Genomic DNA, 13,384 nt, shown 5'->3' with positions numbered 1-13,384 from the left:
AAACTGGATATGAAGATGGGCAACATGATCACATTTCAGCTGAAAATCAAATGAGTGTTGCCATCTTATGCCGCATGTAAGAACGTGCACTGTATGACCTTGACATAGAGACATATTAGAAGGTGGGGCTTTGCTGACAGCATAACTAATGAATAGTGACAGAACAGCAATTGCTAATTATATTATTATTTGAACCTAACTCTAAATCTGGTTACTAAAGATTGGTGTGATTTCTAAAGGGAAATGTGAATTTAATGGGCTTTATTTTACTTGTTTGTGTCTGTCCTTCTCTAAGTGAATCTGGAATATCAGAGAGCCCACCCAATGGGAAACGTCCCTCCCCTTCTCCAACAAAACCTTCTGATTCTGGAGAAGGTAACAGACTAAGACACAAATTCATACATGTTTTTTTTTAGTCAGGTGAATGCTTTTCATTGACTGTATCCACATCCTTTTTTCAGAATATGTGGCCATGTACACCTACGAGAGCAACGAGCAGGGTGACTTGAGTTTCCAGCAAGGAGACATCGTCATGGTGACCAGAAAAGAAGGGGATTGGTGGACGGGCATGGTTGGGGGAAAGACTGGGGTCTTCCCATCCAACTATGTAAAACCACGGGACTCAGCATCAGAGGTGAGAGCTCAGGAAGTACACATTAGATCAAAGCAAAAGCGTTTTGCAAGAGTTTTGCAAGTTTTTACAGGTTGAAAATAATTTTCCTTATGATTTATAATGTAAATTTCTGTCTGTAGTCTCTGGGACCAGCAGGGAAGACGGGCAGTCTTGGGAAAAAACCAGGTGAGCCTTCTCTATTATGCTATTCTAGCTCAGCTGCAGTAGCCCAAACTGTACTTCCAACTGCCGGTGTCAATTGTTAAATAAAAGTATATCTTCAAAGCCTGGTGTTGTCTCATCAAACCATTACATTCTTTATAAACAAAGTTTGGCTGATTTGTGTTTCGACTGGATCTTTTAATGCAGCTGTTGCAGGAGCAGAACTAACTACATCTTCTTTTTGTCCTTCATCCTTTCAGAGATCGCTCAGGTGATCGCCCCCTACAGTGCTACAGGAGCAGAGCAGCTGACACTAGCTCCAGGACAGCTAATTCTCATCAGGAAAAAGAACCCAGGGGGCTGGTGGGAAGGAGAGCTCCAGGTACACAAGAAATTATAATACATAAAAAATTTCTATTTTATTATCTCTAATAACTACTTACTAATAACTACTACTGTGTATTGTTATTTTCCAGGCGCGAGGGAAAAAGCGCCAGATTGGTTGGTTTCCAGCCAATTATGTGAAGCTGCTTAGCCCAAGTACCAGCAAGACAACACCCACAGAGCCAACCCCTCCTAAATTAGCTCCTGCCAGCACAGGTACACAGACATGCAAACAAAGCCGTACAGTTTCCAATTCCTTTAAAAATCAGTTGGTTGTCCTGGAATAAACTAAAACTGGTACATCTGAAACAATTGATTTGTAATTACAAGAACTAGAGAAAACCAAAAGAAAATCAGACAGTAGAAAAGAAAGCTAACTTGTTGGCATGCCTTACTAGGCAAACCAAACAGGGGTACTGACATGAAACTCAATTACCGGTAACAAGAGAATAGTTTTTCAGTCATTTATACTGTACAAGACACTTCACTCTAAGTTGCTCACAAACACTTGGAGTACTTCAAATAGGGAGAAAAGACGGTTATATAAATATACAACTTTTTTTTCTAATGCTTGAAAATAAAATATTATTTTGTCTCTTTTCCAGCTGAAAATGTTGACTGTGTTCCCATCTTATCTGTCTTTGGTCCTGAAGCGCTGTGTCAGGTGATCGGCATGTACGACTACGTGGCACAGAATGATGATGAGCTGGCCTTCCAGAAGGGTCAGGTGATCACAGTACTCAACAAGGATGACTGTGATTGGTGGAAGGGAGAGCTCAATGGGAGGGAGGGTCTGTTTCCCAGCAACTACGTCAAACTCACCACAGATACTGACCCGAGCACGCAGTGTGAGTACACACACACACAGTCAAGTACACACACTCTCACCTCTAGGGTGGATTACAAAATACGTTCAAAATGAGCATAACAAAAACATAATGTGAACGCAAAGTAGTGTAACACTTATACACCGAAACACTCTCACCACACACACACCCCAGAGCCAGGTGTGGAGATGCTGTCCCTCTCTCAGTCTTTGACCCTGGGCTGGTTTGACCTTTCACTTTCACCTTGCCACTCCTTTGGGCCTCTTTGATACCTTCCCAGTCATGCGCCACCTCTGGATGGTGTCAGTGTGTCTGTATGGTGTGTATGTGCATGCTTGTGTTGCAGGCATCAGTGTACAAGTGCCCCCCTCCCTGCATGTGTACCTTCAGCATGATCCACCATAGAATTAGAGATCGTAGAGCGGAGCAACAGACTAAATTTGTGTTTATAACAACAGTGTGTCCCACAGTATTAATTACTTTTTATTGTTGACAAAAAAGGACCACAGCAACTGACAAACAGATGAACCTATGTTTTTAATATAAAACAAATATTTACATATGATTATATTTTAAATTCCTGCAACTCACCCTGCCAATAGATTAGAGATGCAGAGCTGCTTACAGAAAATTAAATATTATTTAAATATTATTATAAATTAAAAGAGTTATTCATTGGTAAATTAGTTGGAGGAAATAATAAATAAAAAATAATTGAGTAATTAAATAATTCAAGTGTATAAATAAATTATAAGGTAAACTGATTAGATTTTTGTAGTATTTTTTTGTTTTGTTTTTAAACTTTATTTTTGTTTGTGTGTAGTTTAGTTTAAAGTTTACATGAAATGGAAAATTTACCACTACTACTACATTACCATGCATCATGATCTGGCCAAGCAATGGCGAAAAAAGTAATGTGGAAATTATATAATATAATAAACGGTGAAAAACATGACTGTATTGATCCTATTAAAAACATCAATCCAATAAAATGAAAACTACTGCACTACAGTATCAGCTTCAGCCACTAAATCTGACCGTCAGAGTGGCCTTGGCCCTCTCGTGTTTATAGTAAACCTTTAGCAGTTTAATAGGGACTTGTATTAAATAGTACAAGAAATTGCTGCTCGCTCTAGATCCTCTATTTCTATGTTAGGTTAGGCCACACCTCCACACTCTCTGTCTTGCTGCACGCTCCACCCACCTAGCACCCAACTGGTTGTTGTTGTTGTTGTTGTTTTGTTTAGTTGTTTTTGTTGATGTTGTTGTTGTCGTCCTCTCTCTAGGATCATATCATTACCCAGAACCCCCCTCTCCTCAAAGCCCTCAAAGAGACCCACTAGGCCACGCCCACTAGGCCACTCAACCAATGGGACAGCAGCAAGAGGTCACATGACCCGGAAATGGCGACTCTCCACCAGTAGAAGCCAGAGAGAGAGACAGACAGACACACAGACAGACTGTAACGTTAAAAAATAAAACACCCAGTGGTGGCGAGAACTCTGTCTATGCATGGCTCTGACTGGACTTGGCCAAACTCTGTTTATCTAAGGCTCTGGCTCCAAACAGCACTGTTTAAGAGATTTGGAGATCAGTAGTCAGGACTCCTCTCTTCCTTTCTCCTGTTAATTTTTCTTCTTCTCTCCTCCTCCATCTTGTCTTCTTCTCTTTCTGTTTCATCTGTCACTGGTGTTTAGATAAGGAGTGAAGGGAGAACTGAGGAGAACAGAGACTATTGAGCTCCTTTCTGATTTACTGATGCTCATGTTTTGACTGGATTACAGTGACTGTACACTCATACCCATACACACACGTACATATTAACATCCAGCCCTATGCTAGCGTGGAAAAGTGGATAGTGGGTCATTTTGTGGCTTTTTGGGAGATCATTAGTCGCTCAGCTGATCCCCTCCCTCTTCTCTTTTTTATTTTTCATTTTTTATTTTTTTATTTTTTTTTAACCTCGCTGCAAACAGCTTCATTCACCTGTCAGTCAAAAGCACTGGCTCCACGTCCTCACTAACCCCTCCCCTCCCACAGCTTCACAGAAAGACCCACTATCTGCCGGAGGACAAGTCTCAATATTAAAGTTTACTTTCCTCTCCTTAATGCCAAAGACTCCTCTCTCCTCCCCCTTCTCCCTTTGTTCCCCGCTCAAAAGGAGATAAAGGAGAGGAGAGCAAATGAGGCAGTATTGAGATGTGTCCTACAGCAGCTAAAGTGAGTTTCAGCCCACATCATGCAGCCTTCTGTGGCTTTCCAGTTAGTTTCAGCCATGTTCCTCTGTCACAGAAGGAGGCAAAGCAGCTGGAGTGAGACTCAGCCATGCTGTACTTTAACTGCTTAGCGTACCAGCTAATCAAATGCTCAAGAAAAACAACATGGTACAAAGAGTCTGGAGAATAAACACCAAGTTACAGTGACACTGTTTTTATCAATAGTAGTGTAACAATCTGAATATGTATTAACTTTAAGTGATTTTTTTTATGTTTTTTTGTTTACATGTTTATTGTTTTGTCTGTTGCTACGCAGATTGGATGTTGTTGTTTAGAGGTATACCAAGATGTTGGACAGATTTGGTTCTGAATAAGCAGGGGTGGAAGGATTTACCACAAAAGCTCATGGCCGTTATCAGATCTTTGAATCATTCCAGTTAAAAGAACAGTTTGATATTTTGGTAAAGTCGGGTGGTGATGAGCTTCGATTAGCTAAGTACACCTTTAAACAAGATCCAGTGTGTACAGCTATGCTAATCAATTTACATCCACACGAGAGGGGTCGTTTTTCCCAAAATGCCGAACTACTTTTTCAAAACTCTCTGCTGTCTTTTGTGGCGGCTCAGTTTTAAAGTTACATCCTTTTTTGAAGTTCTTCTTCTCTCATACAATAAGAGTCCATGCAGAATCCTTTCACCCCTACTCAATCTTAAAAAAAGGACAGCGTATTGTGACACAAATCTGATGTCCACATCTTCACAGTGGATCATTTTATCATATTACTGAATTAATAGGGACAGTACAGGAGCATACATGCAGACAGCACAGCCTCACTTTGACACAAATTTATATACTGTATATTACCAGTTACCATGGTGACATACACCCCCGTGTATCTCTGCCTTTCCTTGTGTTTGTTCGCATAGCAACAGACTAGTATTATAGGGGTTGCCATATCAAATTTGTATTGTTTTGTTTTTTGTTGTTTATTCAGTTGACAGTATTGTGATTTTAATGTTTACCCTCAGAAACACAAACGATGAACGAAATGATTGAACTACACAACTTTTTATACAACAAGCAATAGAGTTATTAATATTATTAACCTGCTTGGATCCCATCGGCTGCTCCTCAGCGTGTCAGTATTGGAGGTTAAGCTCTCTGATTGGTTGACGAGTCGAGACCATTGGTGTTTTAACAAACTGGTATTATTTTGGGAGTATTTTTTTTTAAATTACAGATGAGGAATAACGTCGTCATCAGTTTGGTAACCGATGGTCAAGACTTCGTCAAGATGTATTTTAGAACAAAGACCCACCTGGACCTGAGCCACATTCTGCCTCATCTACTTGTTACTGCATGCTTCTCATCTGCAGCTATCTCCATTACCGTTAGCATTATTTCATCATTTCTGAATGTGCAGGGGGAATATGCACATATTCTTTATTTTATGGTGCAGCCCAAACTTTTTTAACCTTTGTGTCTTTTATTATTTTTAACTTCACACACAGTAGAAGTGTGGCTCTGGTCTAGTTTGGTTTGTTTGAAAAAAGAAAAGAAAAAGAAAGAAAGCTCTGTATGATCTATACTTAATCTAATGAATGGTGATAACAGCTTATGCAAATGGGTATAAATTGCAGCTCTGATGAATGAATGGATTAACAGCCAAGCCAAATGTAACCAGACTGCACTTGGTGTCAGTACGTGCATGAATGAGTGTGTGAAGCATGAATGATCAATTTTAATGGACATGAATGGTCAGGTGGATACATCAGAGAATGAAAAGGATACTTGAATGAATGGATGAATGGAATGTACAGAATGTTAGCATAGTGCTGATAGATAAAATGTCCTGACGTTTTATTGGTGGAAATTTTGATGAAGCAGTGAATCTGATGATTAAACACTCTGAGACAGACCGCAGTCAACCAGCCTCCTTACTCACTCACTCACACTGTAAATATTTCTATTAATGCTGCATTACTTGAATTTGTTAATGTAATATGCAGTTCTTGTGCCCCCTGGTGCGCAAACAGAGTAATGTCACTTTAACGCAGGAAAAGCAAGTTTTCTTTTAATAGTCTGAGCTCACAAAAGTCATAAACAGCTCAATCAGTATTTCTCTGCCAGGTGCTTTCAAAACAAAAGCAGGAAATGGGAATTTTGTGAAACTATAAAATGATCGCAAATGGTCTGACAGGTTTTTGAACGCATGACAAATTTAGATACACATAACACAGACTGACAGACTCTTGACTTAAACACTCCTACTGAGCTGACTCCAAATGACCCTATGTTGACCTCAGGTATGTATGTATTAATGCAATGTATTATTAAAAGGTATCTTTTTCTGTGTTCACTCCTTACAGGTTTGATTGAGAAACTTTGATTGACAGGTGTATTTTTGTGTGTGTGTGTGTGTGTATTTGCACTACAGGGTGCGCTGACCTTCACCTGCTGGACATGCTGAGTCCGATGGAGAGGAAGAGGCAGGGGTACATCCACGAGCTGATCGTCACAGAGGAGAACTACGTCAACGATCTGCAGCTCGTCACAGAGGTGAGACCATAACCTCCTATAGGAAGATACCTTTATCTGTACGCAGCACATGAAGTAAACAACTGGTGTGTGTGTGTGTGTGTAGATCTTCCACAAACCTCTGTTGGAGTGTGAGCTGCTGACGGAGAAGGAGGTGGCAATGATCTTTGTCAACTGGAAGGAGCTCATCATGTGCAACATCAAGCTGCTCAAGTAAGAATGAATGTGCTGAGGTCATACAGACACTTAGTGTTATAACATTAGAGCATATGCATCAGATACACATCAGTAAACACAAACCAAAGTATCACTTGCGTCAGCCCAGATGGTTAAATGCACAGTTCTGCTGCTTACTTGATATGACTAATGTTACTTAGGGATGAGTAATATTCCATATTTTCCCTAAGCCTTTCTTAAAGTTATTTTAACATATATAACTGGATAATCTCATTTTTAGTGTTAAAGAAATACCAATGCAACAACTGTGTTAACAGTATTAGACACAAAAATCCTCCACACTGCACACACACTGGTCTCTAAATAGCGACATCATTTGTGATTCATCTGCTGAATTCTACTGATATGACTATTTGATTGGCAGATGGCTGATACTTGTGTTAAGGCCAATATCTGTTGATTATAATGTGTGTCTATAGTCTATATATTTACACTTTACACAGATATCACTGAGGTTTGGAGCCCAGTGTTGTTGTTTCAGGTGTTATTGACCAACTCTTTCCCTGCAGGGCTCTGAGAGTGAGGAAGAAGATGTCGGGCGATCGGATGCCAGTGAAGATGATCGGGGACATCCTGACCAACCAGCTTCCTCACATGCAGCCATACATCAGGTTCTGTCTGCCGTCTGTGGTGGATCACGTATTGAGTCAGTCTGGAAGGTAATTAAGTCTCTTCTTTAAATACATCAATCTCTTCTTGTGTTCAGGTTCTGTTCGTGTCAGCTCAACGGGGCAACGCTGATTCAACAGAAGACTGACGACAACCCTGAGATCAAAGACTTCCTCAAGGTACAGGAATCTATCGAACCCTTCCTGAAAACAGTCAGTAAAGAGGTTTTAACAGGCAGACTAAACACCCTTTCTAACTGTCTCTCTGTCAGAGGTTAGCCATGGATCCCAGGTGTAAGGGAATGCCTCTGTCCAGTTTCCTGCTCAAGCCCATGCAGAGAGTCACACGCTACCCGCTCATTATCAAAAATGTATGTGTAAACGAACACGTGAAAAATCGAGACATCGTGCACTTTTGGTATTTCTGATGAATATGTGTGTTATTGATGACAGATTATAGAAAACACTCCAGAGTCTCATCCGGACCACAGCCATCTGAAGGCGGCGCTGGAGAAAGCAGAGGAGCTGTGCTCACAGGTGGACACACAAAACACACACGCACACACAGACACACACGCACACACACACTCATTACTTAGAAATGGTTTTACCTCTGTATGGTGGCCTGATTAGGACACATCACTGTACATTTGTTTACTTTTGTCCACCCTTTGCATTTAAAACGTTGCCTACTAAAAACATCTGGGAGACACACACAGAGCTTCTGCAAAGTTATTAGATGTGTGTGTTTTTTCAGTGTGTGTTTGTATGTTCTTAGGTGAATGAGGGCGTCAGAGAGAAGGAGAACTCGGATCGTCTGGAGTGGATTCAAGCTCACGTTCAGTGTGAGGGTCTGTCAGAGGTACGGAAACAGCAGTTCACAAGGTTACATAAAAACTGGAAAATAGATGTTTTGATTTAAATCTCTCACAGTTAGATTATAGCACTCTTTCCCTCTGTTTCCTTCAGCAACTGGTTTTTAATTCCGTCACCAACTGCCTGGGTCCCAGGAAGTTCCTCCACAGTGGGAAGCTGTTCAAAGCCAAGAGCAGCAAGGAGCTGTACGGCTTCCTGTTCAACGACTTCCTGCTGCTGACACAGGTGAGTTGGACATGGAAGCACCTGTTTCCCCTGTCTCTAAATCCATCTTTCATTTGAATTTATACACTTTTATTTTGAAAGGGCCTTTATGAATGAAGTCTTTCCTTCTCGCAGGTTACCAAACCTCTAGGGTCATCAGGCTCCGATAAAGTCTTCTCCTCAAAAACACACCTCCAATACCGCATGTACAAGACGGTGAGATTACACACACAAACTGACACACACACACTCACACACACACTCACTCACTCACACACACTCGTTTCTGCTGTACGGGCTGGAGTGTTTGTGTGCAGTTTTTACACTGCATTTTGAGACCTCAGCTTCGCTGAGTCTTTTTAAAATAAACACACCTACATTAAAAGTATGTGCAACCTCTCTGTGACCCCTAGTAACCAATATGTCTTGTGTGTTTCAGCCCATCTTCCTAAATGAAGTGTTAGTGAAGCTGCCAACGGACCCATCAGGAGATGAACCTCTGTTCCACATCTCTCACATAGACAGAGTTTACACACTCAGAGCAGAGAGTATCAATGAAAGGTAACGTGTTTCTCCACTGCTGAGAAAATCTAAAACGATGTGTTTCCTGAAAAGGCCCGGCAGTCAGAGTCCAGCTTCACATCACCGTTTCTATCTCAAAGTTTGCATTTGCATGTTTTTGCAGAACGGCGTGGGTTCAGAAAATTAAGGCGGCTTCAGAGCTTTTTATTGAGACGGAGAAGAAGAAGAGGGAGAAGGCGTATCTAGGTACCTGTCCCCACCAACACAGACACTAGAGCTCTAGTAACGAACGAACGTCAGCTTATTGTTTCATGAGAATCATCATTAACCCGCCTGTCTGTGTGCCTCAGTGCGTTCTCAGCGGGCTACAGGTATCGGCAGACTGATGGTCAATATTGTGGAGGGAATCGAGCTCAAACCCTGTCGCTCCCATGGTACGTACACGCCTGTCACTGACAAATGTATCGTTACTATCTATACTAAGTAAATAAATGACTTCTTCTTGATTTCATTATAATGTCTGTGCTTCCAGGAAAAAGTAACCCATACTGTGAGGTGACCATGGGTTCCCAGTGCCATATCACAAAAACATTACAGGTACAAATCATGCTGTGTCAGTCGCCAATATTTTGTAACCCTAACCCTACATTTTATTTTGTGGCTGTGCTAAATGAAAGGAGTGATAAATACAAAATAGTAGTCTAGTAGTCAAATACTATGTCATTGTTTCTAAGATTTTCATAATGTATTAATTAGCTTCATGCTTAGTGTTTAATTATTTACAAAGAATAGACATCCACAGAGCTTTTAGGAATAATTATCCTCTGTTCTAACTGCAGAAATGTGAATGTTGGCTTCTGTTTGTGGATGAGATTCTTCAAAATGTTGTTGTCTCTCTCTGCAGGACACCTTGAATCCTAAGTGGAACTCCAACTGTCAGTTTTTTATAAAGGACCTCGAACAGGACGTCCTCTGTATCACTGTGTTTGAACGAGACCAGTTCTCCCCTGACGGTCAGTAACATCACCTCTCCTGCAGGAGGCATACATTTGTTTATTATTTTATTTTCATCACCCTCTCGACTGTCCTCTCCTCTTTCAGACTTCCTGGGTAGGACAGAAATCCGATTGGCTGAAATAAAGAAGGATCAGGGCTCTAAAGGACCAATCACAAAGAGGCTGCTGCTCCATGAGGTTCCCACAGGGGAGATTGTGGTCAGACTGGACCTCCAGCTGTTTGAAGAACCATGAAACCTGGTCAGGACCAGACCCGACTGGATGCGACCTGAGAGATTAAGATTAGGATTAGTTGACAGGTGAGCTGGATCAGGCTGGGCTGGTCTGGTTTCTCTCATTTCTCGGTGCGCACATTCGGGCTGTTTATGGTCAGGGAGGGGAGGGGGGCGGCACACGCTGTAAAACGCTTGGTCAGTAAAAAGAAAACAGACGCAGGCTGAATTGCCTGCTGGATAAAAGACCTGCAGTTACCCCAAAATCCATGAATTCTCTCATGACCTGCTGATTTTAAGATTTTTTGCAATTTTTATTCTCATTTTTATTTTACTGCTTAAAGAAAATAATAATATTTATTGAAATAAAAGGTTTTAGTTTTAGTACATGTTAACCAGACATTTAAAACACTGCACACAAGTCTCCTTCCAGATGCAGTTCAATGCACACACTGTGCAAAATTAAGATGTAAGAGCTAATAAATACATATCAGTTGCCATAACCATCAATTACTGATTCCTCTTCCATTTTTCCACACCACAAACGTCTTATTTACATCTTAAATTCAGTATTACTGGTCTTAAAATGGTTTAAGGTTCTTGGAGTGATGCTTTTGTAGTTGTAAATAACAATAGCGTGAATGATGTGGCGCTCCTAAGAAATGAAAACCTAAGTTTCTGTTCCAGTCCAGTCCAGTCCAGTCCACCTGCCAGCCTAGTCCTCATCAGTATTTAGTCTAGTCCTGGACATCAGCCAGGTCTTTGCTGTTTTCTCTCCCTCTGCTTCATCAGACTCTGTCTCACAGACACTCCAGTGACAATCCCAGCCCTTCTTTGTCCAAGCAAACCCCTGTGTGTGTGTGTGTGTGTGTGTGTGTGTGTGTGTGTGTGTGTGTGTGTGTGTGTGTGTGTGTGTGTGTGTGTGTGTGTGTGTTTGAGATGTGGGTGTGAATGACAGTGTCGAGGTGGACAGGCAAATTAAAGGCACGGTTCAGTCTACTTTTATTTAATTTTTTACATGAAGTCTCTCAGAGTCTTATGATTGAGGTACTGCATGTAAAGGGATCTTGAGTCTGCTCACTGAACACTTGCCACATTTTATCTCAGAAAGTGCTAAATATGTACAGGTTTAATGACAAATGCTAACGACGCTAATAAGCTAAAAAAAACTATAGAAACGTTTAAACAAATATTTGACAAGTGTCTGGTGAATATACAGACGCATGTTCAAGGTGTCCCTTACACATGCATAAATGATGTTAATGCTGATGATAATGTGGCTGAAGTGCAGTCACCCAGGGAACAGGTGTGATTTAAACTAAGGTACTGTTCAACAAGAATGTCTTATTGTTTTCTGACGCACACGGGGGCCGTAGATTTAGATCTTTTTTTTTTTTGACACACCTGACGTTATGTTGCTGCTGTGTTGAGCTGTCACAGAGGCCGTCACTATGCAGGGAGGTAAAAACCTGAACGGATACAAAGAGGGGCCCTGGCGCTGGAATGGAGGCCCTCAAACAGGCTCTGTACTACATAAATGTAACTTTGCGTTTTTCAAACTTTGACTCTGAGAAATAACTTAAATGTGCACTTTTTAAAACAGACACTGTTCCTGAGGTTAGAGCAGAGCAGAACACAAATCCACAGACCTAGATTATCATCATACAGCGGCCATTTTGAGTAATCCGAGTCATATTTGTTACATGGAAGACTGATAAAAACAGTTAAACATGTTTTTTTTAGTTTTAGACATAGCCTAGCTTTGTTTTTTTGGTCTTTTTTGCTTCAACTGGAGCAAAAATGTCTTATTATTGAGCAATCTATTTGACAACAGCAAGAGAAATGGCTGCATTATTTTGTGCCCTGTGACCCTATACAGGTTGGAAGGATCTAAGAACTAATCCCTCCTGGTGTGTTGTGTTGAAGGGGAAGCGCTTGTTTTAAACTTGTGAACTGTTGTGTACTTCTGGCGCTTTCACACGGACCAGCTCACACATCAGAACTACATAACAAGATGTCAGCTGTCATTTTTATTTAACCGCTTTATTTTTAAGCATATCATTCACTACATTTCTAAAAAAAACAAAAAAACACACAAACTCAGGAGTTTCTTTAAAGGCAGCGTATTGTCTTTCAGGTAGCGTTTAGTGACCTGAGTATTCAAAATGGCGGCTGCATTAGCCAGTTGGACGCTTTTAAGCACGGTTGTAGATAGATAAGCTAGCTAGCTACTTTGGCCGTTTAGTAAATCTAGTCAGTCGTTTTAATTTAATGCCACGGTTACAGTACTGAATCTATCACTGAGACAACAGTTACCTTAGTGACCAGCCACTGTCCAATCAGAAGTCAGCACGGCTCACAGCCAGCTTTAGCAGCTTGACTGTGGAGGAAGGTGTGAACGAATGTTTATGTTTCCCCAGGACTGAAGCTGATGATGATGATGATGATGATGAATGATGATGAAGTCTTAATTCCCCCTGTACTCCTCTTCACACTGTACTGAAACTAAACCGGTTTGAACTTGTTCTTACTGTCTTACCTTCCAGGTTGTGTATAATACTGCTGTTATCTGAGAGTTAATATATGAGCGCTGAGGGGCCATAAAGACAGCCTGCTGTTATTATCACTGTAGAAGATGATGTACGTTGTTGTCTTTCAATATTCAGAATAAACTTCAGTTGGACCAAGCCTGCAGCTGTCTGTGTTGTCGATGTCTCACAACTTGGGAGCAGGTAAGATGTTTTTTCTTCCAGCAAGGAAGGCAATAAGGCTCCATGTGACGTGTTAGGATAATACTTCAGTCTGATTATCCAATTTCCTATGGAGCTTATGAAATGTATTTTTAAAACACAGTTGTTATTGCGCCACGAATGATTAATGTTCAGTTTCATTACATAGACTGAGAAAAACATGTTGAATAGCAACATGAAACCGGATCATTTGGAGTCCAAAATGTTCTCCAAATGACA

At 40.9% G+C, this 13,384-nt stretch overlaps 1 protein-coding gene across 4 annotated transcripts in view; it reads left to right on the top strand.

The window, feature by feature from the left end:
• LOC114447695 (intersectin-1-like) overlaps positions 1 to 13,103 on the top strand; it is a 33,652-nt gene extending 20,549 nt beyond the window's left edge. For 2 of the 4 annotated variants that reach the window (XM_028424096.1, XM_028424094.1), the window contains 21 exons: positions 296 to 375; positions 462 to 634; positions 754 to 799; positions 1,036 to 1,157; positions 1,252 to 1,375; positions 1,765 to 2,007; positions 6,640 to 6,761; positions 6,847 to 6,953; positions 7,487 to 7,588; positions 7,684 to 7,765; positions 7,858 to 7,956; positions 8,039 to 8,122; positions 8,364 to 8,447; positions 8,555 to 8,686; positions 8,801 to 8,881; positions 9,105 to 9,226; positions 9,351 to 9,433; positions 9,538 to 9,621; positions 9,720 to 9,784; positions 10,092 to 10,200; positions 10,289 to 13,103. In XM_028424096.1, the coding sequence (XP_028279897.1) occupies positions 296 to 375; positions 462 to 634; positions 754 to 799; positions 1,036 to 1,157; positions 1,252 to 1,375; positions 1,765 to 2,007; positions 6,640 to 6,761; positions 6,847 to 6,953; positions 7,487 to 7,588; positions 7,684 to 7,765; positions 7,858 to 7,956; positions 8,039 to 8,122; positions 8,364 to 8,447; positions 8,555 to 8,686; positions 8,801 to 8,881; positions 9,105 to 9,226; positions 9,351 to 9,433; positions 9,538 to 9,621; positions 9,720 to 9,784; positions 10,092 to 10,200; positions 10,289 to 10,437 (2,293 nt within the window). In that variant the 3' untranslated portion in view covers positions 10,438 to 13,103. The remainder of the gene's footprint in view (positions 1 to 295; positions 376 to 461; positions 635 to 753; positions 800 to 1,035; positions 1,158 to 1,251; positions 1,376 to 1,764; positions 2,008 to 6,639; positions 6,762 to 6,846; positions 6,954 to 7,486; positions 7,589 to 7,683; positions 7,766 to 7,857; positions 7,957 to 8,038; positions 8,123 to 8,363; positions 8,448 to 8,554; positions 8,687 to 8,800; positions 8,882 to 9,104; positions 9,227 to 9,350; positions 9,434 to 9,537; positions 9,622 to 9,719; positions 9,785 to 10,091; positions 10,201 to 10,288) is intronic. The other 2 variants (XM_028424097.1, XM_028424095.1) reach the window with 2 other exon arrangements.
• Positions 13,104 to 13,384: the final 281 nt, after the last annotated feature.

This window comes from Parambassis ranga, chromosome 15, assembly GCF_900634625.1.
Source record: "Parambassis ranga chromosome 15, fParRan2.1, whole genome shotgun sequence".
Lineage (NCBI taxonomy): Eukaryota > Metazoa > Chordata > Actinopteri > Ambassidae > Parambassis > Parambassis ranga.
Note: the sequence above shows the minus strand (reverse complement) of the source record. Positions and strands in the feature narration are given on the sequence as shown.